This window comes from Pangasianodon hypophthalmus, chromosome 16 (assembly GCF_027358585.1).
Source record: "Pangasianodon hypophthalmus isolate fPanHyp1 chromosome 16, fPanHyp1.pri, whole genome shotgun sequence".
NCBI lineage: Eukaryota > Metazoa > Chordata > Actinopteri > Siluriformes > Pangasiidae > Pangasianodon > Pangasianodon hypophthalmus.
Window position 1 is genome coordinate 7,791,930 of NC_069725.1, and position 26,968 is coordinate 7,818,897.

A 26,968-nucleotide genomic window follows, 5' to 3' on the forward strand; every position below is an offset into this window, starting at 1 on the left:
TTCAAATATATAAAATTCATATTCAAATAGACAATAGCTCCCCCTTGTGGAGTGTGGTCTTCCTACTAAACAGGAGTGAATGGTTCACATGTTCAGCTTTACACGAGAGAAAAAAAAAACCAAAAAAAACCTGAAACTATGTTTTTCTTTCAGCAGTTTAAGGGCATAAATTAAAAACACAACATGAGACATGAACACAACATGATAACAACAATGAAGTACCGGTCTGGTAATTTTCTGTCCTGAACATTGTTCTGTACTCACTAGTCCTGAGTACCTATACCACATGACACATGTATATCAATGTTTAAACCTGCTTTTAAACTGCTTCTGTTCAGAGGTTTTCCCTTGCAATGTGAGTCGTCAGTTCAACCTATGTGTTGAAAAATTAACCATTCACCCAAAAGGCAGACCTACTACTTATTCAAAGCTTGCCTGTTTGTAAGGTCGATTCCTCAGAAGAATTGTGCAATGAGAGGCAGGGGATAGTTTTTCATGCTGCTTATAATTCATCTAGTATTGTACATTCTTGAAATAAATGTATATAAAACTGTTAAATAAATGTCAGCAAATTTCAATCATCTGTTTCACTTCCAGTTAAATGAACTCACCTCTGGATAGGACCATTCTGGGGAGTAGTCAGTCACCATAAAGAGCCTCCCTGTGGCCTGCAGCATACCCACAACATCAGCTACATGCATGTAGGAAAGTGAACCTGTGTCCCCTGAGGCCCCTGTACCAGCCGTTCCACCACCTAGACCCTGGGGACTGCAGCAAGGCTGGAGGCAGAGGTCAGAAGTGCTGTATCCTGTTGCTCTGTTGTTCCCATCCCCCTGGCCCTGTTGCTGGTTTCCTCCTGAGGCTGCCTGCCCATCCGAGCCAGGTGGTGCCACCAGCTGGTGGGCATAGAGTGCCCCACCAGAACCCACAGCAGTGACTCCTCCATCCACTGAAATGAAGTCATTGATGAGGTCAGAGAACTGATTGCCAAAGGAGATGTCAAAGTGATCCAGGCTGATTTCCATGCCGGTGCCTCCAGTAGTGCCAGCTCCAGCTCCACTTAGACTCTGGTGGGTCCCCACTGTATTGTAGAGCCCCTGTACCAGCCCAGCTCCCTGTAGAAGAGGCTGCAGCTGCTGCTGGCCATTAGTGGTGTCGCTGGAATTCCCATTCCTTAGGGCCACTGCTTCATTGCTTACTCCATTCTCAGACCCTTGCTGCAGGTAGCGGTCTGATCCACCACCCTCTGTGTTGCCCCCTGCACAGGCCTGTAAGTGATCCCCAGGCTTGAGTAAGCCATCTGATCTGGTCTCGGCACCACTGGCCTGACTGGAAGCTGTACTGCCAGCCTGATCATGACCGACCACATCCTCATGCTCTGTTCCAAGGCTGGAGAAGCCTCCTGGATACTGTAGTAGTTGAAGAGATCCACTCTGTCCTTGGTTCTCTGTGGCTGAGCTTCCATTGCAGTTGGGTCTATGTTGGCTCTGGTGGCCATGGTGATGGTGTAGGTGGCCATTGGTACCAGGGGAGTCTGTTTTGACCACCTGTAAGCCCATATAGGTCCTGTCATGTGAGTTGTGCTCCAGTAAATGGCTCTTCTGGCCTGAATTTTGCCTGCCTTGCTGGTTCTGGGCTGACTGTGGTGTGTCCTGAAGGAAGAAACTGGGAGAGTGGCTTTGATGGCCCAGATGAGCGTTGGTCATTGCCTGGTCATAACCCACTGATGTACTGGAGGAGAAGTCAGGTTTTGCATCAATGGCACTGAAATCCATTTGCTCCAGGGTGGTGCTGGGACTCAGTCCTCCTCCAGAAGGCAGTAGTGAGCCTGCTGGGGTTAATGTTAGTGAGTTCTGCGAGCCTGAACCGTTGGATACACTACAGCTTACCACTGCCCCCATCTGGTAGGCACTTTCCTTGGCCAGCTGCTGTTCGAAGGAGGTGTCCTCAGTCTTGATGTTCTTTATGATCTCTGCGCTGAAGCTGAAGCTAGAGTTGGACATTGGCGGAGAGTGCTGCAGGTCGTTGGTGCTGGCCATGGAGGAGGAGGTACCTGAAGAACCATTCTCTTGCTTCAGCCCACTGCCCCCATAAGTTTGGCCTTGCTTCGGGTTATTCAGGAAGCAGTCTGGGTCAAAGTTCATGGTGGTCTCTGGAAGCTTGATGTTGCTTGAATCCAGGCTGCTTGAAAGGACGAGCTCCTCAGAGACTCCAGCCGCAGAGAGCATGGCTAGTCCGTCCGTGGCTCCTGGTGTGCCTGCCTCTGTGCCTCCACTGCCCGGAAAGGCAAACTTATGGCTGTCAGAGGTGACAGTGAGCACCAGTCCATGGGAGGTGGCATCAGGGCCCATGAGGTGAGCATTAGCACCACCTGTGGGGGACATGCTGTAGACTGGATCGCCTGGTACCTCTGACATAAAGACGCTCTGAGATAGGCTGCTCATTACTGAGGCCACGTGACTCATCCCTGTAACAGCGGGGCTGTCGGCCATATCAGGGTCTGAGTTTAGGCCACTGCTGATGGACACAGGCGAGCTCTGGGTGGTATCCGGAACTTCCACCTGGTTGGTAGATGAGACTTCAGTGCTATTCTGGTGCAGTAGTACAGGCTTATGCACTTTTCCATTGCGTTTTTCCCGTGATGTGCCCCCTCCTGTGGCCCCTGTGCCTGCTTTTCCGCCAGCATGGCTATGTTCTGTTTTGCCTTCTGACACATCACTGTTTTGCAGCTCGGAGTGACCACTGCTGTAGGTGCCAGTGCGAGGGTCCACTTTAGGAGAGATGATACGGTGTTTAGCACTGTTACACTTGTGGTGCACGGTGCTCCCAGCACCTGACAGACACACAAAAAACAAGGCCAAAACATTTAGAATGGCAGCCTTCCCAGTGCGACAACAGAGGAGTATGTGCAGTCTCTATCATGAATTAGAATGAGAGATTTTAATGGCTTTCCTCAGACATTATAAATGTATCATATCAAACACTAAATGCTAATGTGTTGTGCCACATTGTTGCATATTCAGTTGATCAAAAACAATGTGAATAAATGATTATGCAGCCTTCATTAAAAAAAAAAAACAAATTTACTCCATTATAATGTTAGATATAAATGTTTGCTTGCATGTAGCTTGACAGTAAATAACAGGAATAATCTCTAACCTTTCTAACAACTTTATGAAATAATATAGCCCCTGTCACTACTGAGAACAAGGTCCTCTAGTGGTGTCATGATTACAAGGCATTCTGTAAATCATTATAACATTCTCATCCAGGGCTCTTTTTTTGACATTACGCATGTAATCTAGGGAGGGCAAAGTACCTGAAGCCTGCAGATTACCATGCTACCATGGTGTTCTTACCACTCCTTCTGTTTATACCTGTCTTTCCCTCTTGGCCCACCTCTTTGTTTCCCTTCTGTCCCTTACCGAGCGTGCCCGTGCAGAGGCAGTTGTGAGTCCGGGGAGGAGGCTTGGTCTGATGGCTGTCCAGTATCTGCTGCACCAGCTGCTCCACTGAGAAACCAGAGCTGCTGTTACCATTGCTGCAAGTCCACTTGATGCCATGAACTAGGAAGCGAGGAGACACAGCTGTCAGTTGTGGTACAGTGCCTCCCTCTCTAGGTCTAACATAAATCTAACACTACACCCTTGACCAATACCATCCACCACCTGGATCAACTGTTTTAGGGTATTTTTAAATTATTTTAGAAACACGTTATTTTTGCAATGTGAGAGACCTTATAAAGAGGTTTATTGTCACAAATTGCTCATGTTTTGTTTTGATTTCTCTCCATGTACTTTTTCTGTGCACTGATATGTGCCTTTGTTTTGGTTTGAGACCGGTCTCGGCCCCTGTCCTATCATTGGTGTGTTTTCTCAGATTGTGTCCAAGTGTTCTGTGTTCATTCCTCCATTCATTCATTAGCTTGTCTATTTATACCCTCCTATGCCTTTGTCTGATTGCAACTTCTCAAAATTGTTACTCAAACCTAGGTTTTCTTGTTCCAGTCCCTTTTCTAGTCCCTTTTCCCTGTTTTCTAGTTCTGTGTACTTTCTGGTTTTGACCTCTGCCTTTTCTGAAAGGGCAACCCTCTGTTGTAGGGTTGAACATAGTGCCCTTTATGGGCGTAGATGGAACCTACCTCCCTAAGAGTGTACAGTGAATGCTACCTTCAGTATGCTTCAGTATAATGTCATACTTAATTACATTAAAATATTTATTTACATTGAATAGTTTTGATCTCATCATCCAAACCCATTAATCAAACCCATTAATTAATGTTTATTTAAAACAAGGACTATAAATAATGATAACTTTAATCTAATGACAATTTTAATAAAACATGTTCTGTGAGTGGAAAGTTCAAGTATAAAAAAAACCTCAAAATATTACGGTGCATATGTAAACAATATGACTAGTATTTAACTAGTTGGATTATAGTCACAAAATACTTAAAGGGCTCCTTGGATGTAAAAATTTTGTGAGCCCATAGTGGCCTGCCACAGGCAGGGTGGATCCAATTGCAGGTGTATTTTGCAAATTCTGTAGGGAGTCGGTGTTATTTAAGGAGTGTGTGTGATTGGGAACAGGTGTACTTGAATAGAAGTCCGGAAACAGTGACCAGATATATGTCATGTGACATGGTTTGTAATTTTTAACTTAGCTGAATGTTATGTGAGTTTGGGTTTGCTGCTTCAGTGGTGACAAATGACATGGCTCTTGTGCAATAACTATTTCATTATTTTATTATTTGGATCACTACGTTTTACTTGGATCATTATTTGTTTAAATAACAGTATTTGAGTAAGGATTATGGCTATTCTATCCACCTGTGATGCCACCTTCCCTATTATATTCGCTTAAAAATGTTCCACCTTTGGAAAACAATAAGCTTTTTAGATCCTATAACAGAAGATATTCCAGGTATAACCCCTTTAGAAATCTAGGACCATCCAAAGAACCACTGAGGAACCATTTTTTAAAGAGTGCAATAGTCAAGCATGCACTCTTAATAGTCCTGCTGTAGCACTGTGTCCTGCTCTCACACAAAAAACAGATATTTCTGGAGCAGAGCACATTTAGAATATCAAACATTCTGGCAGCCCCTAATATGAGCTTGGCTTTCTTCCTCCACCTCTCGTAAAGCAGGGTGAAGTCACAGAGGGGTGGAGAGCACGAGAGGCAGAAAACAACAGAGGCATACAGAAACAGAGAGATAAAAGCATGCTGCTGTATGAATAAGCACGAAAAGAAAGCTCAGTGGCTGTCACACACACAGCAAGTAGCTGTGCCTCAACGAGCTCCGCGCTTGGCCAGAAAAACCCTGCAACATGCCATAACACATTACACCCACTCTGGCGTAAACTTCCAAACAAATCCGCTGAACTGAGCGAGGCTTCAAAGAGAGGCCGGAGGGAGCACTGAGGCAGCTCGAGTCAGAAACAGCAAGGGTTCAGCCACATGCAGTTTTGTAGGTTCCGCTAAACAATGAATCAGGATTTGGATGGTATTGCAAAGCCTGTGCAATACTTTCCATGGTCAGACGTAATCTATGTTTGTGTCTTTTAAACACATCACTACTTTGGCATGTGCACTCCTTCACATGTGAGGTAAGCCCCTGCTGAATAATGGAGAATGACAGTGATGTATAACCAGGGCATCACTGTCTCTCTCACTTAGCCCATGCCAAAACATTCAATCAATACCCACCCCATCACATGACAGCACGGCAGCCTTTTAAAGGAACTATATAGTATGTTTTCTTCATTCATTTTATGTTGTTCCTGAGTATGTATTAGAAAAATGAATACATTATTCAGAATGAACAAATAATGCGTTCTAAACAGACACAAATACATAAATGAATAAGAGGCACAATATTCTTTTTTTTGCTCTTATTTTAGAAAGCTTGCCAGAAAGGTTCACAGAGCATGATGTTTGCTTCAGGACTGAGATCCCACAGGACACAATAAAAGTCATGTGTGTGGGAGGTTTTTACTTTCATGTGGGCAAGATCAAGCAGTGAGATATGAAGCTTGTGGGACAAAGAAATACCATATCTTATTGAATACCATATCCATTGAATAATAAGCTAGATTGGTCTGATAATACGATACAAGTTTATAAGAAGGGTCAGAGTCGCATTCAATTATTTATCCTTTGGTGTATGACAAGTACTGTTGAAGACCTTTTATGATTCTGTGGTATCATCTGTGATCTTGTATGCTGTTACCTTGTATGCTGGGGAGGGGGATTGTTGGAGAAGGAAGAACAAACTCAATAAGCTGATAAAAAAGGCAGGTTCTGTGGTGGGTTGTGTGTTACCCACTATTGATGTGATAGCACAGGATAGAATGACTGATAAATTGGTCAGTATAATGAATCAAGATTGTCATCCTCTTCATGAAACAGTTCAAGCCTGTGTGAGTTCTTTTAGCTCAAGATTAATTCAGCCCTGGTGTTATAAGGAACGATATAAAAAGTCATTTTTACCGACAGCCATTAGATTATATAATCAATGTCATATTAGATGACTGATGTAGAATTTTAAATTGTATTTTGTACAACATGGTGTAGTGCGTACTTTGATGCTTGAAACAAGGGGGGCTGTATGAAATACAGTATTGTGCAGTATTTATTTATTTATTTATTTATTTATTTATTACTTACTTATTTTATTTTATCTATTTATTGTGTGGTGAGCTTTGCTATGACATGTGAATTTCCCTTTGGGATTAATCAATCAAATCAAATCAAAATCAAATCAAATCAAATATCTTCACATTCATTCATCCTTAGTAACTGCCTGGTCAGGGTTGTGGTGGTTTAAATTAGGCTGCTAGTTTGTTTATATTTTGGGAAATAGAACCAACTAAATTCATTAGAAAATACTGCTGGCATGTACAAACAAAAATAATAACTACAATCTGAAAACAATCTATAAAAACAATCTCACATGCATCTCTAATTGAAACCAAATATGAACTCGAGTGATGTAGTTGAGGTTGAGGAGCCGGAATTCAGACCATGCTGACAGTGCTGCCATTTCTATGTCTGGTGTTTTTTCTGGTGTTTTTTCAGGCCATGCTCACGTCACTTTTAAATCCGAATACAGATATGGATATTTGGAACACTAAACAAATACAGATACAGATAGTGGTATTGCGTTATACCCCAGTGTGTCTGAAACATTTCAAATGATTTTTCTCCAAAAATCAATAGTATATGTAATTTTTTTAAAAATAAATATGTATTTTTAATAAAAATAGTTAAAAGGTGCCTTTCTCTGCCATTCCAATTTACAATAAGAGTGCAGTTAGAGGACAGTTATAGATAGTTCTGTCTTCTGGGAAACAGGTGCACCTGTGAGTACATCCCTAAATTACATACTTCCATACACAATAGTGTGCCACCATCTGTTACTTCATATAGTAGACTACTATTCAGAACAATAGTGTGTAGTTTGGGATATAGCCTAGGTCTTACTTGATTGCAGTAGTGGGCCAATCACAGTAAGTATGTTAATGCATCTCTCATGTGATGTACAAAAGTCATTTTGAGAGTTTTTGCTACTGTTATATTGAAGAAACTGCACTAGGTATAGAATTCACATTTTCTCACATTGTTGCTGTAAAGTGTTATAGGAAGACACTGGTTTTCACAATATAGTTACTTTAATCTTTGGGATATATAAATCAAAATTAGAAGTTAGAGCGGGCAGCACAGTAGAGCAGTCAGGCAGTATTGCTGCCTCACAGCTCCAAAGTGTTTACAGAAATTGGGATGAGCATCAGGCATGGTTGTGGGTTAATTCATTACATTAGCTGGATGATGTGAGTCAAGCTGGGCTGCTTGTGACATCTAATCCAACTTAGACAGCACTTATTTTAAGAGCCTGGCCTTAAATATGGCCACATTTCTTACAAGTGTGTGTTTTTGTAAAAATAACGGTAGGAAAGGAATGATAACTTGGCTGTAGTTGTAAACGTTTAACCAAATTTATTAGCAATTGATAATTACACATATAAATGCAGAACTCAAGCAAGATTATTTGATAATTCAGGCACATAAGAATCTCAGTATTTCTAGGGAATGAATGACGTAATGGTGATAAATGAAGTCTTAATGTATTGCACAGTATCAAAAGTAGTGAGATATTTTGTGGAAGCATAAAACTACAGATAATGTGACGGAAAAAAAACCCAACTTCTTTAAATCTGTTATCTCTCGCAACATAAGCAGACTTCCTCTGAGGACTGAGAAATTCCTCGACAGTCACATTGAGAATTACGGGGATACTTAGATATTCCATTCCTCCCTTATGAATGGAAGCTGTTTGTGTAACATACAGGCCACTCAGGGGAACATGTTATGATTGTAGGCCTGATGTATAATGTACACATGAATTATGCAAGGATAATACAGCGTACAATTTATCTGCTGGAAATCTTCTACGCTTGACAGGATGCTGCACATGCACAGAGTTACCACTAGGTGGTATTGTTGTTCTTCAGCTGTGTTTCTTCTGGTCATTTGACACCAGGGACAGAGACAGTAGCCCTGTCACTGGACTCACAGTGTAGCATGGCTGATATGAGATGTTTCAACCTTCCGCCATTGTTAACACTCTTTAGAAAGTTAATGACTTAATGCATTACTGCAAATTGTTGAATGCAGATCAGACAGCAGGTGTAATAAACAACTTTGTTTTTGTGTCTGTCCTGAAGTCGGGGGGGCGGGGGGCATTTAATTGATTGCCACAGAAGGTGATGGCAACACGCGCTTGTGATTAGAATGCCGTCTGCATTCACACAGTTGCCTCCCTGCCTCCAAAAGTGCTGACAGCAAAGAGGTGGATTCATATATTCATTACATTGACAGTCCCGTCCTAGTTCAAACGATCCATGCAGCTCGTCAGGCACAGAGATGTGTCCTTACAAGATGCCAGGCAAATGCCATCATATGGCTGCTGATCCTGCTTTGCCCTAATTAAAGATGTGTCCCCAGATCCACTCTATGACCTGGACCACTTTTTTTTTTTTTTTTTTTTTTTACAGACACCCACATGTACCAGTGAACATCCTGTGCATTCTCTATAAGGAGACTCCGGCGGGAAGCATATGTGTGAAGGATTTCTGGTGAGTCAGACACTCTTCCTCCTACACACTCGCATCAATCAATAACACTGCTGCCCTCCTCCACTGAATGCCGGGAAGCCAGTGCATGCTCACTGTGTTAGCCAAACAAGAGAGGAGGCCCAGACGAGCAGAGCACCCAGACCCGGAAACAGTGGAACGTCTTAGACCACGCACCCAGTGCTAGGCCTAGAAAACATCCTTTTTTCTAAAAGCTTTGTAATGATACATCTTTAAAGCTGAGTGTTTTCTGAGTTGGAACCAAATCATCATCTACTCATCAAACGCTACAGGGGCATCAAGCCCTTAGGATGTGATGTATGCAAGAATATTTAACACAAAGGCATGCAAAAGAAAAATCTAAAAGGAATGGGACCAAGTCTAATAGATCAAATGGGTCTCAAAGGAATGGGATCAAGTACAAACAGGATACTAACGATCTTAAATGAGCGGTTTATAAATTTTAGAGCCCTCTGCTGCCTGTGAGGCAAATTGCAGTTGCAATGAAAAAACTGTATGCTTCCAGAATTACCTTTTAACCCATCATACACTATATCCTTTGCACCAGCCATCACATGACTTTATTTTGCATAAATAAAGTGCAGAGTTTCCGGTATTCTTGCTGTGCCCACGTCCTTTGGGTTCTCTAGTTTTCACTTCCAAAAACATGCAGGTAGGAAGACTGGCTACTCTAAATAGCCTCTAGGTGTGTGTGTGTGATGAACTGGTGTCCCATCCTGGGTGTATTGCCGCTTCATTCCCAGTGTTCCAAGTATACCCACAGCGACCCTGACCAGGATAAAATGCTTACTAAGGATTAATGAATGAATGAATTATAATGACATGGTAAAGAAAAGGGGTTGATCTCAGCATCCCTGTTTCAACTGGAGGCGGAGCTTATATCTGGGCAGGAATATACGTAAACAGAAGCCTGCCATCAGAAAGATCAACTGAATAGCAAATATACCCCAAACCGCAGTTTGTCTGAAATATGTATATTATAAGCTTAGTAACACATTTTAAAAGGATATCCTGCACTGGTAAGATTTCTCCACTGTGTATGTGTAAACCTGAGTCCTCTCTTCAGGTGAAGGTGAAGGACAGGACTGAGACAATACTCACACATGGGTTTGAGCTGCCCGACGAGCTCCTCCTTGGTCCACTTGGCCCATTCCTTCTTGTCTGTGTTGATGGAGCACAGGATAGGCCCACATGGTTTCCCACAGTCCTCTATGGCCGGCACGTTTAAGTAGTGCACCAAGACAATGTCTGGATTCTAAGAGAATGTCAGAGCAGAAGAGAGTTCGAGGCAACAGGTCAGGTTTAGCAAAACAAACCACTGTGTAAAAAGCTATTTAGACTCCTAGACGTTATCTCACATCCACAGAGGCACAAATAAACACACAGGAACACTATCAAACTCAGCAAAAATGCCAAGCAAGCCTGACAAATTGAGAAATCTGCATTTGTATGTAGGTTTTTCCCCCAAGCTGTAAAGATCACCTCTGGCTTCCTCTAATGAGGTCGTTTTCACCTTGACACAGGGGCGATGCACTCCACTGAGTCCTCGTATTTAAGGAGTCTTAGTGCAGCTATGCGTGGACAGCAAGTGTTAGCTGGATAAATTTCTTCAATTGGCAGCTTATGAGTAAGAGATGCATTCTGAAAGCATATGGAGCCCTTGTGAATAACATCAATTCTCTTTCATAATCATACCTTTGCTATATGGCAGTGTAAAAAGTAGCATTAAAAAAACTGTCCCACACTGGCAGTCTGATTTTATTCATTACAACCACACACACAGACACACAACCTTGAAACATTAAAAACACAACCTTATATACAGATTAAAACAAAAGCCTTTCCCAGTCAATGCCCACACACATACACACACAGACACACACATACGCACACAAATGTAGGTTTGCAAAGCCATGTGATAAAGAAAAATGTGCTGCCAACATAACAGTGTGTGCTGTTGGAAGCTTCATCAGTGTTAAGTGGTGAATAAATCAAGACGCTGCTAGCCTGGACTGCCTCTCAGCTTGCACCATTAATCTAAGCAGAGGCCACTGACTGGACCATCCCTACTGTACACACACGCATACCAACCCATGGGCACACACACACACACACACACAGATGAATACAGTGAATACTGTAATACTGCACACATTATAATGTAAATCTAGCCACATACTAATCTTTGTGGAAAGAAGTAATGATATGGCTATAAACACCAGATCCATGGCAACCACACCTTCCTCAACATGCAATTACTTATTACACATACAACAATCCTCTAGTTCATTCATCACACTAATTATAGAATCCACTTAAATAACCTCAACCGTTTTATCACTCTGTTCTGATAACACTACCATAAAACACATCTCATCAACTCTATGCATACAGTCAGCTCAAATCTGATTTAAGCAGGAAAGCTAAAATCTGAATGGCAAAAAAAAAAACTCATGGAAATTAGGGTTAATGATTAATCGAAGGTCGACAAACTCTAATTAATTCAATAAATTAATTCAGTCGACTACATTATAAAATTTAACAACTTCCAGTCTTCTATTAAGCTAATTTAAATAATTTGTCATAATTGTAAATTCTACACAAGAGGGTGCAATGTAATTACTGAGCACACAACGCAGCAATAATTTACACGAAACAGAAGAAGAAGCAATGAGATATGAAGCGGATGTGAAATGGAGTCCTGTCTTGGAGCATTTAAAAAAAAACTAGCAGATTTGCTTCTAAGATTTGCTCCTTGGAATTTTCCTCCCTAAAGATTTTTTTTTTTAAATTTTAAAATTATTATTATTTTTTTTAAATCCAGCAATTCTTTTCAACTACAAGATGGTGAGTCCAAACAAGCCTATGCATGTTAAGTTGTACTTCAGCTGTGGATTTGGGCCTGTTAGTAATATGGTCGCTTTCCTTTAAATTCAGCTCTCATTAAAAGGATGTTTGAGGCAGTAGCAGCTCGTGATCACAGATTTTGGTGAGGCAGGCCAACATTAATAACAACATAATCTCGAAAAAATTAAGTTGAGAGCCTCACACTTGACTTATGCTATAGGATACTATCTAACCTGACACCACAGACAGCTGAAAGTAGACGACATACAGTCATCCAGCATGTAGTCTGGCAAATCGCTTTAAGTGGTTTTAGGTTTTAGTACCCGATCAGGTAACCCCATTAGCTGTCCTGTCTTCCACCTCTCTTCTGAGCATGGGATGTGATCTCTGCCTCAATGGACCTCAATTAGCAATTGTTGCAGTTCCCATTTCTGACCCCTAGGTGCAAAAATAATATGGCGTTAAATGGGGTAGCGAGCTCGCTGTCCCTTGATTGCACCACATCTAGAAAGGCAAGCATTGTGCATTTGTCAATGATTAATTAATAACGTCTTGTTAGTAACAGTTAAGGAAATTTTGCAGCACTACATGAAATTCAACTTTTTCTAATTTTCAAGTCAAATGTAAACGTGCTTTCAAATTAGATTCAGTTTTATTTGATTTTCTGAGTATATGACTCATCTGCAATGAAATGAAGGCATGACGGCAGGTCACTGGAGGAAATCAGCTGGACCTGGAGCAGTGATCAGGTGGCCCGTCTCCTCTCTGTCGAAACTATTTAGTTTGTGTCACCATCACTGATTTGCTGCCTTTATATAAAATGCAATGCAAATTAATAGAGTTAAGAATTTAACCGAGTTTATCTTGATAACAAAGCTGAAGAAGACTGTAACTGCAAAGAATGCTGACAGCTTTAAAGGTGGGGTCGGCAATGAAAACCTTTTCGTAGTATTTAGTGAAATTCTCCTGACATTCTGGTAGTTATAAATAAAGTGATAAAAAATGAGGTGGACCACCAAAATCCAACCAATCAGCACAAGGAAGCATCTCCCCTTGACTGTCAGTCAAGCTGATTGTCAATCCAGAAAGCTCCGCCTCTTGCAGTAGCATTCAGGTATTCTAACCTAGGTTTTGGGGCGTGACTTTGGAGAGCATACCTTTACTGATTCAGAGTTTAAATTTCTGCCCAAGTGGCTGGCTATACCTTTAACCTCTAATTTACATAACCTTCCAAAAAGTGGGGAGGACTCAGCCTAAGTGCAGGGCTGATAAGGGCAACAGTACAAGTTATGAGCTGAACTTGCAGTTCTTAATATCAAACATTCCTTTAATTCGCCTGGTGGACCTGCGACTGAACATTTTGACTGATATTTGCAGTGAAAGTGTCAAGGTGTTTGAAGAGCACCTATATCAGATTAAAGAAAAAAGATCTGATCTAAAATTCAAATCCAAAGGTAATCCAAAAAAAGCCCTTTGTCTTCAAAAGGGGCTTTTAAAGCAGCCTTTGGTGAGCTATTCTCTTTCATGTCGATGGTGGGGAAGTGCGCTACAAGTCGGTTTTGCACTGAGGTGATTGCTGAGCCACTCTCTGGTCAGTGAAGTACGCAGTTCTGCACTTGTATGCACTGGGAATCAGTGTCCTGCCTACATATGGCGTAGCCAGCTGTGCTAATCACCAGGGCAATGCCCTCGATCCTTAACTAGCATGAGAGGAGTGGGCAAAGTCCTCTGGGAATGTATGCAAGTGGGTACAAACACACGCACACAGATGGAGGCTGACATGATACAGATATTAATGCATGACCACATGCTTATATGCATGAAAAAAAGAGCCAAAAGACCTATAATTTATCCCTGAACGCTCACAAGTTACTCAGTCACCCAGGCAAACGCGAGAACAGATTGTAGTCTCTAAAAACAGGCAGACACACAAATGCACTCGGGTGCACAGGCATATAACCTCCCACTCACTCATGCATACCTGCATACTGATTCACCTTCCTCACCCTACCAATATTCACACACATACAAACACACACACACACACACATACACACCTATCTTCTACAGAACATATTTGTCCCTGTTTTACAATGCATATCTGGCAGAAATACAACCCATCCGAATACAAGTAATCTTTGGAGCTGCACATGAATCTGTTATCTGTTATAAACCCGAGAGGACCAAAAGCGTATGCCATCTAGAAGCTACTCGTGCTTCATTGCTATAGAATACTTTTATGTGAGGACTTCACCTTTTCTCTCCCCACCGCCACAGCAAAACAGCAAAACAACACACCCAAACTGTGGAGTTTCATATAAATCAGCTGCTAATATAATTTAATTTCCTGCAAGCCATTCTCTTTTAGCATTTTGTGTATTATCTTGAGAGTTTTGCAGCCCAAAAATACAGCAACACACTCAAGGGGAAACTATTTCCTGGGCATTATTTTGTAGAGAGAATGAGATCTCATTAAGGCATTGATTAATAGTTGAGTGCAGTCTTCAGGTTGGGTTGGTGGTGGTTCCCTTGGCAGAGGCCATTGCCTGTTTCTACTCTGAAGGGGTTTGAGGTAGGGATAGAGTTGCAGCGTGTGCAGACTCCAGGTATTGCGGAAGCGGCATTTCTCATTATTAAGGACATTCATTAGAAATCACTACCTCATGCTAAGTGCCTCGTGGGATAGGAGGGGGAGGTGTAGCGGAGAGTGAGGTGGCCATTGCTCTGGTACTTCTGTTTTACTGTACTGTAAATTACATTAACATAAAATTCCATGAACTACACTGTATAAAACCATGCCATGAAGCTTTATTTATTCATCATCAGTAACTGCTTTATTCTGGTCAGAATTGTGATGGATCTAGAGCCGATCCCAGGAACAGTGGGCACAAGGTGGGAGAATTTAGAGTAGACAATCCACCTACCTGCATGTTTTGGGACAGTGGGAGGAAACCCACACAAACATGGGGAGAACATGAGAAACTCCATACAGACAGTAACCTGAGCTTAGGATCAAATTGGGAACCTTGGAGCTGTGAGATGTCAGCACTACCCACTGCACCACCATGCCATTCCATGAAGGTTTAGTTTACAAAAAACATTCTTCTCAAATAATTAACTTCTCTTAAGTGGCTCATTCTGCTTATATACATTGGTGTCTAAGTCTGATTTATTAATACAGCATTAAACCCATTTTTTCCATTCAAATTTGTTTCAGTACCTCAGGAAGTGCTATGTATGAGCTCAGTTTGGGATGCCATGTCCAATATACAAAACTGATCATGTACATTAGGTGGCGAAAGAGATTCTGTTTTTTCAAAATTGAATGTGCACCATTACTAGGAAAACCAACTTGTTAGTACTCAGCCATTTGAGAATTTATTAGCACTGTGGTATATTTGTGGTTAATTATATTTTATTAGCCCATTCTCTTGTTTTGTGTGTTTATCTTAGCTTTTATCTTATTGTGTTTGTTAATTTTATTTGGTCTTATTCCTGTATAAGTATTTGTTGAGTTATTAGCTCTATTGTACCGCACTTTTGTCCTGAACATTCCGGATTTTAAAAACAGCATTGTTGCTATAGTAGCTGTTCTGTTGTGGCATATTTTTTTTTTATTTTAAAAGATATACACATTTGATTTGAGACATTACTACGCCACAAAAGTTCAGGTATTACATTCACAAGTATATAGTGTACTGTGAGAATATAATGCAGATTACACCATTTTAGCGGTTTATTTAATTCTTTCTTGGCCATACCTTGTATTTTGTAAAATACTTGAATGATTCCTGTTCATTTGCCTCTCACTGACCCTGATTCATTGACCTGAGCAGCCAAAGAGAGATGGATTTACCCAGCACCTCTCCTCCTACCCGTCACAAATGACAAGAGCTCCGAGCTTAACAGGCTGTACTCAGCACTCACAGGGACGATAAGAACACCATTAGCTTGCGCACATGTTCGTCTAGCTGGACCAGTGCACAGCTGAGGAGAGAGAGAGAAGGAGGAGCACATCTGTGAGTCAGTACCACGGAGAAACCCATGCTCCGCTCTGATAAGTGCCAGCCGTGAGCTTCAAAGCTCAAGCTCAAAATACCATGGCCAAACTTTATGCTCAGTCAGGAGCACAGACCTAGAGCAGTCTGAGTAATATAGATGCTGAGACTCCTCAGCTGTACATACACACACAGACACACTCCTTCAGGCCATGTTATACACTTCCTTATGTGTTCTCATAAATGTTCCTGTGTTTCTTTATACATATTAGAGGGCTGATCTTAGACTTGTGTCAGGAGGAGTGCTGGAGGAATTAGTCACATGCAAATGAGGTCAGAGCAGAGGGCAGGGGTCTGTTCAGAAGTTTCATGTTAAAACCATAGACCAGAGTGTGTGTGTGTGCTCATGAATACGAGTAGCTGAATTTTAGCATAAGTGTGGGTGGAAAAAGAGAAAGAATGAATATCCATTAACTTCGAGCATTTCAGGATGCCCTGTGAATCCAGCGAATGATGCATAGGATTTCTGCAGTAGTATGTCTAGCCTGTGTGTGAATGTGTTAGGACTGTCAAATTCCTCTTTACAATTGAAAAAAAATGTATAGTGGAAAGCTGGCTTTACACAAAGGAAATATTGGGGAGGCAATACTTTAATTTCTCAAAAAAATTTATATTTCCAATTCATTTTTAATTACTTACAGTAATGATTCCCAAACTATCTTAAGAAGTCCCATGTAAGTCCCTTCCAAGAGTTAAAATCTTCAATGCCTGTTTCACTAAATGTGCTCACTCCATAGGGTATAACATAATGGTGCTGTAGTATCTATAGTATGTAGTGCACTATATCCCCAGGAGAACACCTGAGATTCAAGGACCAGAAAAAAAAAAAAAAAAACTTGACTCTAATAAATGACTGTTGGAAACTGTTACCTCTCTCGTAGAAAAAAGGGTTCTTTCTACCTGTCTAAAGGTGTCCTCTTAGAACAGAGGGAAAACTCCTTTGAAGGGTTCCACACAGAACATACAGTATAAGAGGACAAAACTGAAGAATGCTTTAGGGTACTAGATTTAATTCTTCATATGCTAAACCAGTATATCCAATAAGCCATAATATTGCTTTTAGGATACATGCTTTATTTGTTTTTATATTTAATAAGAAATGTCATACATAATAAAACAGTATGTGAAAATAAAATATGCTGTCAAAGACATGAATTTATTCAGAACCTTTTTACTATGTCATGGGACAAGGGGAGCAGACTTTCATCTTTTGAATTTGAAACATTTGAATGTGGATTTAACCACATAAATATTATGAAAATATTCATTCTGACAGCCCTAGTGTGTGTGTGTGTGTGTGTGTGAGAGTGAGAGAGAGAGAGAGAGAGAGAGAGAGAGTGTGTGTGTGAATGTGTATGTGCACATGTGAGAGGTGATTAAGGCCCTGCCCCGGCACTTGACCTGACTGTGCCATGGTGATGGATGGTTCTGTGTATCTGTCATTAGGCAGCAGCCTGGCCCCTGGCACCCGGGCATGGCTCTTAAATGTACTCATACCGTGCTGTCCCCCAATGCTGCTGTTCATTTCAAGGTCAATTGCCTCGATGTTGCACAGGGCACAAAACTTTCACATGAAACTTGCCTCTCATTACCAGTAGTCATTTGTGTGAGAGGCTGTGTGCATGTGTGTATGAGCGTGTGGACAAGTGGAGCTTATGAAGTGGAGTTCGGGCCATTATTCAAACTTTACCTTTCATACACACAACAAATGCGGTCACATTTACCTCTGCAAGGGCATTTTTGTGTCTGTGAACAGTAAATAAGGTTTGAATAATGGCCAAATGACAAATTATGCAGGAGTTAGAGGCTACTACAGACACACACACACATCACATCAATACAGGTGAGAAGAAGCAAACAGCCTGTGGCTCCTGTCAAAGATGCAGAGAGCCCCCTGTATGAACCTGCAGTCGATTGTAAGGGTATGTTTTCTTGTGTGTCAGGAAGAGTGTGGAATTTTGTGCATTCGGTGTGTGCACTCAGTAGTGAAGGGTTTGATGTCATGCCCTTTCATTCTTATTCAACCATTCCAGGACTCTGCCAAACCCATGACACACACATACACACACACACACACACACACTGAGAACCCTCACTGTAAGATACACTGTTCACCCAACATACATGCACACATACTGTATATACTGTCAGAAATAAACCTGCATATTCACACACACACACACACAAACACACACACAAACACAAGCATATACAACAGAGGCCAGAAGTCAAACTATATCTTACACTTGGCAGTTCTTATTCAGAGTACCACTAAACTAATGTACTCTATCTGAATATATATCTGAATATCCGGGTTGCAAACCACATCCCTCATTGCTTCATATAGACTATACCCCAATTAAAATGTTGACGTGTAGCATTCTATAGACAAAATCAACTATTAACTATTATAGTGACTCAATTAGTGCACTCCTCAGTGTTTAACATTACTAATTCTTTCAGTAAGTATTGTTTTTTTTTTCAACTTATATAACATGAGTTCTGAAAACTTTTGCAGCCAAAGACCCTTTCCAAACTAAAAGAATTTTGAAGCACAATACATAACTTTAAGAACAGTAAGCACCAACATGTTAATTTCTTTAAGCCATTACAGCCTTTCATTCCTGAACGTTCCACTCATCCAGATGCACATTTGAAACACTGTGTATCATATTAACAGAACTTCCTTGTATTATTTAAATTGCAGTTAAAATTATGTATACTTTTTTTTACATTTTTTTTTATTTTATTTTATTTTTTACAAGTGACCAGTCAATCAGGCCTATGACTTTTGTAACTAAATAATAACCATATACTAGTTGTACATAATACTAGTCAATTGTATTCTCCACCACTGAAATTGTTCATTCATCTTCAGTAACCACTTTATCTGTTGTCAGGTGGCTCTGGAGCCTGTCCCAGAAACATTGGGCAGAAGAATTCATCCTGGATGGGAGGTCAGTCCATTGCAGAGCACCATTCACAGTGGGAGGAAACTGGAGAATCCGGAGAAAACCCAAGCGAACACCAGGAGAACATGAGAAACTCATGCACAGACAGTAACACAAGCTCAGGATTGAACCAGGGAACCTGGGACCTGTGGGGCAGAATTAAAGTGTACCCACTGCCATGTGTCATGGAATCCCCTATATAAATCTTGGACCCCATTTTTGATCTATAGTTCTCTATAATAAAAAAAAACTAATACTGTCATGGAATCCCCTATATATACATCATGGACACACCTTGAGAACAAAGTATTTCTATATAATAATAAATATAACTTGTCTGAATTATATTCAGTTTTATAACTGACTAAATAAGTTTGGTAAAAGTTTCTGGTAGTAAAGACACTACTGACACTTTGACAAAATGGACTTCCATTTGACCTGTTTACCTTTCCACTGCCTTTGAAGTGCTCCCTTTCTTGCCTTTAGTCTAAGGGGTTAGGAAAGAGTGAGAAAACGAGACATAAAGTGCAGAACTTTTGAGGAACAGGACAGGGAGTATACATGGCAATGTGCTTTTGGAGGAGCCAGAGGCTGAGGCTTGTGATGTTTAATTCAGAAGCATGTAATCACTCAGATTGAGTCGAGCTTTAAATAAAACAACTTCTAAGGCCAACTCTGCTCAGCTCACTGAAGAGTCAGAGGTGAAATGTATGTCAGCTCAGCTTACTGAAGAGGCAGGAGCAAAACTTGATCTCAGCTGAGCTCACCAGAGGTAAATGTACCACTGAAGAATCAAAGAAGAAGTGTATCTCTTCTCACTCAAGCAAGAAGCATCAGGTATATCACTGACCACTAAAGAGTCAGTAGAGAAGAATCTGGAAGAAGTGTATCTCTGAACAGCTCACTGATGAGTTAAGAGAATAGGGGTGTAGGGGTGTTTAGATTACTAAAGAGCCAGGGAGAAGTATATCTAAGCTGAGATTAATGAAGAACCAGGGGAGAAGTGTATCTCAGCTCAGCTCACTGAGGTATCAGGGGGAAAGTGTGTCAGCTCACTGAACAGTCCGTTGTGAATTGTATCTCAACTCAGCTCTTTGAAGAGTCAGAGGTAAAATGTATCTCTGATCAGCTCATTAAAGTGTCAGAGAAGAAGCATCAGGAAGACGAGTATCACTGATCAGTTCACAGGGAGAACAGTCAGTGGGGAAGTTTATGCCTGGTTAGCTCACTGACAAAGTGCATCTCTGATCAGCTCACTGAAGAGGGGCAGAAGCACATTGCTAATCTTCTCACTAAAAAGTGAGGGACCAAGTGTATCTCTGATCAGCTCACTCAAAAGTCAAGGAGAAGTGCATCACTGACCAGTTCACTGAAGAGTCAAGGAGAAGTGTATCTCTGATCAGCTCACTGTAGATTCAGGGGTGATGTGTATCTATGATTAGCTGACTAAAATATAAGGGTGGAAGTGCATCTCTGATCAGCTCACTGAAGATTCAAGCCAAAGTGCATCTCAGTTCAGCTCACTGAAGGGTCAGGCAAGAAGTGTCCGGGAGAAGTGTGCCACTGACCAGTTCACTGAAGCATCAGGGAGAAGAGAAAAGAGAGAATTGTATCCCTGATCAGATCACTGAAGCGTTAGGGTATTTCTCTATATGACTTCTGCATAAGAGTTGGTGTATTTCTGATTAGCTCACTAAAGAGGTAAAAACGGAGAGTAACCTAGTCACTTCAGGTTTGAGTGATGTTTGAGTATATCTCTAATCAGCTCAAAGAAAAGTCAAAGAGAAGCATACAGTATCTCTGCTGAGTGTACTGAAGAGTCAGAAACAAAGTGTATCTCTGCTGAGTGTACTGAAGAGTCAGAAACAAAGTGTATCTCTGCTGAGTGTACTGAAGAGTCAGAAACAAAGTGTATCTCTGCTGAGTGTACTGAAGAGTCAGAAACAAAGTGTATCTCTGCTGAGTGTACTGAAGAGTCAGAAAGAGTCAGAAAGTGTATTTCTGCAGTAGGAATTAAAGTGTATCTGTGCTGAAGTCACTATAGAGACAGAATTTAAGTGTATCTCTGCTGAGGCCAATGAAGTGTCAGAATTTTAAGTGTATCTCTGCTTATGTCAATGAAGAGTCAGAAGCAAAGTGTTTCCTGCTGAGCTCACTAAAGAGTCACGACAGAGAAATTAGGGAAGAAATATCTGATCACCTCACTGAAGAGTCACAGTGAGGTGTATTTCTGATCAGTTCACTCAAAATCATGGCCAAACAGCATCTTTCCTTAGTTAGGGGTAAACTTCATCTCTGCTTAGGTCTCTGAAGAATCAGGGTAAAGAGTTAGGGGGACTTTGTAAAGGAAAATGTGTGAGCATTACTGCTCCAGATACCAACATGATCCAAATTTCAAGTCTTGCCAACGCCCACATGACACTCCCTTTTACATTGTTCGTACTTGACAATTTGTATTTTTTGTGTGTGTGTCATCAGTCTTCAGTGATGTCCTTGGTGGAGCTGGTAGTTCCGGCCTGATGCTGAGTGGCTTTAGACAGAGTTGCTAAAGAACACAGCAATGTCACCTAGTTTATAGCTTTACCTATCTCAATCATTAGTTCTGATAAGGAACACCTGTGTGTCGCTTCATTTCTGACATGTGGACAGATGAAGCAGAAAACTGGCACAGTTAAATATGCTAATCGTTCTCTGTCAACAGTGAAAGTGGTTTGATCTGTGAGGTCAAAATACAAAATGTAGATAAAAGTCATGACAATCATTCTAAGGTAATGTTAATGTCACACTGCAATGAAACCTCACAAATGGCTAATCACTCTACACACATACACTAAAGCTCCTGCATTAACTCATGAACCACCACCCATGGGAAACAGACGCAGACCGCAGTTGCCTAGCGACTAGCAGGATAGGTTAGGTCTCTCAGAGAGTCAGGAGTAAAGGATGGGTAGAGAACTAAGAGTGGTGAGAATGATGTAAAGAATGAGGGAGAAATGGGAAAGAAAGAGGAAAGCAAAAAGGGCTGGCTCTAATTTCCAGAACCTGAAACACACACACACACATAACAAAATACCAGACAACAAACTAATCACCAGCCCTGACATTTAGTTAGCTGATACTCCTAACAGCTAATGTCAATTAGAGAACGCATGAGAGAGGACAGTCTATAGAGCCAATGTGAGGTCACAGGCATAAATGTGAAGTGGAATATCATTTCCTTGATATTAAGCTGAGTGAACAGGACATGATCACAGCTTCGATTTTCCTGTCACAGACAAATTCCTGAGATCTATAAAAAAAAAAAGTGTCCAAATCGAAGCCAAGATGGTGTGCGTGTTTGTTAAATGTGAGCAGTTCAGAAACCCGTTGTGACCCAGTTTTTGTGATTTGTCCCAGACAATCTGGCATTTTTAAGCTGTGTTTGAAATTATTGGCACACATTTTTGTAGTGTGAGCGATGTAGGGCAAGGAATGAGAAAAGAGATGAGCAACAAGTAAGAGAGCATGCGAGGAAATTAGGATGCTACAAAACAAAAAGCATGGCTTTGAAAGCTTCTTCACACAGTCCCTGGCAATTCTCTCCTCCCTTTCTTCCACATCTTCTGTTTTTCTGTACAAATGAGTTCACAAACAACATAAATGGCAAGCTGCACTTTTTTGTATCCTTTCAGGTGAAAAGTTGCTTCATGCATGTGTTTCTAAGAAACTGTGAATTGTTGAGATAAGCCTCTTATTGTTGGGGATTCGTATATTTTACAAAATAGCTTCACTGGATTGTATAGTGTAAGCACCACTACATCAACAAGACAACAGAATACAAGAAAAACTGAGATATCGGGATTTTTAAAGTCATGTATTGTGCACTTGAGTTGTGCAAAAGTTATAAATAATCAGAATGTTATATACATTTTCAGAAATTACATTTTCAGTAAGGAGGTCAGAGGAGAATGACCACACTGTTTTAAGCTGTCAGGAAGGCTACCATAACTCAAGTAACCACTCTTTACAACCGTGGTGAACATAAAAGCATCTTGGAACACACAACACTCTGAAGATGGGCCGCAACAGCACAAGACCACACTGGGTTCTACTCCTGTCAGCCAAGAAGAAGAATCTGAGGTTAAAGTAGGTACAAGTTCACTTAAACTGGAGAACTGAAGACTGAAAAATGTCCAGTTTTAGTGAGCCTTTGCCCACTGTAGTCTCTTCCTGTGTCCATGTATGTTTTTCCTGTGGTTCTCAGGTTTTCTCCCACCTCCCAAAAATGCCAGTAGGTGGATCAGCTACTCTCAACTGCCCCAGGTATGAATGAGTGTGTGAAAGTGTGTGTGAGGTGCCCTGTGATGGATTGGCATCCTTTGTGAATGAACTGATGTCCTTGTGAGTTAACTCATATTTGTCCAATAAAATTATTTCTGATTCGGATTCTGATTTTAAAATTTGTTACGAACCTGTCAAGACTTTATAAAAAAGGTTGCATCTTTTCTCACAAATGTTCATGGATAAAAGTGCAGCTCTTTAGCTCTCTGCTCCTCTTGTTTGGTGATTGGTGAAGGTGAGGGCCTCTCTCTCACAGCTCACGTACACTGCGCAGTTAGCATTAGACAAAGCGCATTAGTATGTCTGTGAAAACATGGCGCAGCACAGCTCATATCTCCTCCAGCCAGCTGCCTGTGAAAATCCTTTTCAACCAAGAGCAGGGCCAGGCCAGAGACGGAGACCGAGCAGGCCTTCTGCTGCGTAATAGCAAATTAATTGAGACCATCAATCAGGAATTAATCATTAAGGCACAGGTGCTGAGATGGCACTTTTGCATGAGTACCGCTGTTAGTGATGTTTGCATTTAAAAAGTTCAACCTGCTGTTAGAGAGAATGGTGGGAGGGAGTGAAAGAACAATATGACTTATGAGAAAGAGAAAGAAAAGTAAGATTAAATGAGAGCAAGAAATAAAACCTGAGATATAAATTAAAAAGATGGAGAACATGTGATCATTATCTGAGTTAATCCCAAGGGTAAAGGTGTTACAGGACCTATAGGAAGCAGCCTCTTGTGTGAGTCAGCACAGCACAGTAAAAATCCTTCAGTTCTGTCCACAACATAATGAGGCAAGGCTCTGAGGAGTTGCACTCTGCATTAATCAGACAAACAGCACACAAATCGCTGGGAATACATTAAACAGTTAGAAGCGGCACTTCTCCAAACAGTCCGAGGTGTCCAACTGGGCAGGCGCGTCACCCAATGAATTAAACATTGCACAGCTTTGCAACATACGCTGGCAAATAACGGGAAACAGCTGAGGAGGACGAGGGGAGAGGAAGAGTGTTTTGAGTGCCGTGGAGATGATGTGTGGGGACGGTTCTGCGTGGGATTCGGCACTGTGTGTACACACCAGAATATCAAACTGCGTGTGAGGCGCAGGCCAGCGAGCCCTGAGCAGCCACATCACATGACTGTCACGGCTGAGCTGATCAAATGTTTATGAGTTCTGCTTAAAGAAAGATTGATCCTGAGTTAAGGTAAATTTGGTGTCAGCAAAATGTCAAGTCAGATGACACCACAGGGTGTGTGTGAGAGAGAAAACGAAGAGAACGACAGCAATAGATAGAATATCATCACTGTGGACTTTTTCATTACAGAAGACCTATTCAATGTTTTAAAAAAATCTCCCCCCTCAGGAGAACAGTAGTTCTCGATATAGAGACTGGGCCTCCTGCTGAGGAAGCCGATGTCAATAGACAGTGTGAGAACATTGCACACAGCTGTTCAGATGCTTGCCCTGTCTGTGTTAACTGCTTTTGGCTTGGATAGGTTGTGTTGCAGATTATCTAATAAGGCAGCAAACACATGGCCAGTCACTGATCTTTAGTTCACCCAAGTGCATACATGTTTACTGTATTTTCATCAAGACCTATATTTTGTCTATAATCTACTCAACTCTAGAAATAAAAAAATGGACACAGTGTTTCAGATACAATATATGGCCAAAGCACTTCTCCAAACTGTTGCCACAAAGTTGGATGCACATAATTGTATTGAATGTCTTTGTATGCTCTAGCATTACCATGTCACTTCACTAGAACTAAGAGGCCCAAACCTGTTCCAGCATGACCATCCCCCTGTACACAAAGTAAGCTCAATGAAGACATGGTTTGCCAAGGTTGGAGTGGAAGAACTCCAGTGTCCTGCACAGAACCCTGACCTCAACCACACTGAACACCTTTGGGGTGAACTGGAACACTGACTGCACCCCAGGCCTCCTTGCCTGACATCAGTGCCTGACCTCACTAATGCTCTTGTGGCTGAATAAGCACAAATCCCCACAGCCACACTCCACAATCTAGTGGAAAGTCTTCTCAGAAGAATGGAGGTTATTATAATAGTGAAGTCTAAATGGATCTAAATCTGGTATAGGATGTTCAACATATATGTGTATGAGGGTCAGGTGTTCACATACTTTTGGCCATATAGTGTATATTCAATGGCGATAATTTGCAATGACCAATTATTAGTAATAATTAAATAATAATGGCCAATCAGAGTCATTGTTAGCACTGATTAATCAGTTAGTCAGATGGCTTTTTTCATTACAGCTTTACAGGCTTTCTTAGTGGTTAGTCACTTATCACGAGTTTTGAACTAGCTTGATTTAGCAATGTACTGGCTGTGTGATATATTTGTCCAGTGGCTGATGTCCAAATTGTCATGTTGAATACATTATGTTGAGGGCCATTTGTCAGTGTAGCCACTTATCCACAAGTTGAAGCTGCCTGTCAAGCCAGCATCTCTCAGTACAAGTCCAGGTCAAGACCAAAGTCCTTAATCCCACTCAAGTCAAGTAGACCATGTCTTGAAATGAGCCTACATAAAGGTACTGTCAGATTCCACATCATGAAAAACATCCAGGATGCAAGTATTACATCACTGCTATTATAAACCAATCTATAATGTCCATACATAAAGTTGGGTATGTAAGCGTGTTAGTAAGATGTGCCACCATGAGCTGCCAGAGCAGCTTTTAGTGCACCTTGGCACAAATTCTACAATTCTCTGGACCTGTGCTGGAGAGAAGAACACCATTCTTCACAAAATAAATGTCCTCAGTTAGTGTTTTCATGATGGTGGTGAAGAGCACTGTAACGTCATTCACTTCGCTCCAAAACCTCTAACAGGTGTTCAACTGGGTTGAGATCTTGTGACTGTGAAAGCCAAAGATTATGAATTACATCATTTTCATACTCCTTGCAGGGGAGTCCTTGTGCCATGTGGACTGGGATGGAGTCATCCTGGAAGACACCACTTCCATTTGGATAGAAATCTTTCATTACAGGATAAAAGTGATAAGTCAGAATAATTTTTATGTATTTGCAGTGACTCTTCCCTATAAGAGGACAAGAGGCTGCGGACCATGCCAGCAAAATGCAGCAAAACAACAAAGTCAGTATTTTTCCTTTTAATTTGTCATCCATCTCTATAATATAATGACAGCCTCGACATAAAAAGCAGGGCTCACTACTATGTAATTACTATTTGTGTATGCAACAGACACACACTGATATATATAGTATATAGTCTTGAAACGTTCATCCATACATAAACATACAGATACACTGAGCTCATCTCGAACCACAGATGCTTCTTTTATTCTGTTTTATATGTGCCACAAACACCAAGAATGTTTGTGCACTCCCTCTCAGTCCCAACCAGAGCGTGTGCTTTATTTATGCCATCTCCAATTCACACTGTCCAACCCTGGGACATCAGGGGAGTGATGTCATCAAAAGCTGTGCGCTTCAAAGCGCCGACTTGCAGAGCGAGAGAGAAACCGAGCTACAGACACTGGAGAGGCGGAACAGAGTCCCTGAGCTGCAAACCCACACACACATACACGCACCATCATGATCAATACACGGTCTTAATCAATCACAACAGAGCTATCTCTCCTGCTTTACTCTCAGC

The 26,968-nt window shown here is 41.3% G+C and overlaps 1 protein-coding gene and 1 long non-coding RNA gene across 7 annotated transcripts in view; one reads left to right on the forward strand and one right to left on the reverse strand.

The window, feature by feature from the left end:
* The window catches only part of camta1a (calmodulin binding transcription activator 1a), a 376,271-nt gene that overhangs the window by 39,588 nt on the left and 309,715 nt on the right, over positions 1 to 26,968 (reverse strand). For all 6 annotated transcript variants that reach the window (XM_053240813.1, XM_053240818.1, XM_053240812.1 and 3 more), the window contains 3 exons: positions 10,257 to 10,410; positions 3,426 to 3,566; positions 612 to 2,833 (listed from right to left, as the gene is read on the reverse strand). In XM_053240813.1, coding sequence (XP_053096788.1) covers positions 612 to 2,833; positions 3,426 to 3,566; positions 10,257 to 10,410 — 2,517 coding nt within the window. The remainder of the gene's footprint in view (positions 1 to 611; positions 2,834 to 3,425; positions 3,567 to 10,256; positions 10,411 to 26,968) is intronic.
* Positions 3,503 to 19,358, forward strand: LOC113530489 (uncharacterized). The gene is made up of 3 exons (XR_003403160.3): positions 3,503 to 3,599; positions 9,057 to 9,137; positions 18,961 to 19,358. It is a non-coding gene; the product is annotated as an uncharacterized LOC113530489 (long non-coding RNA).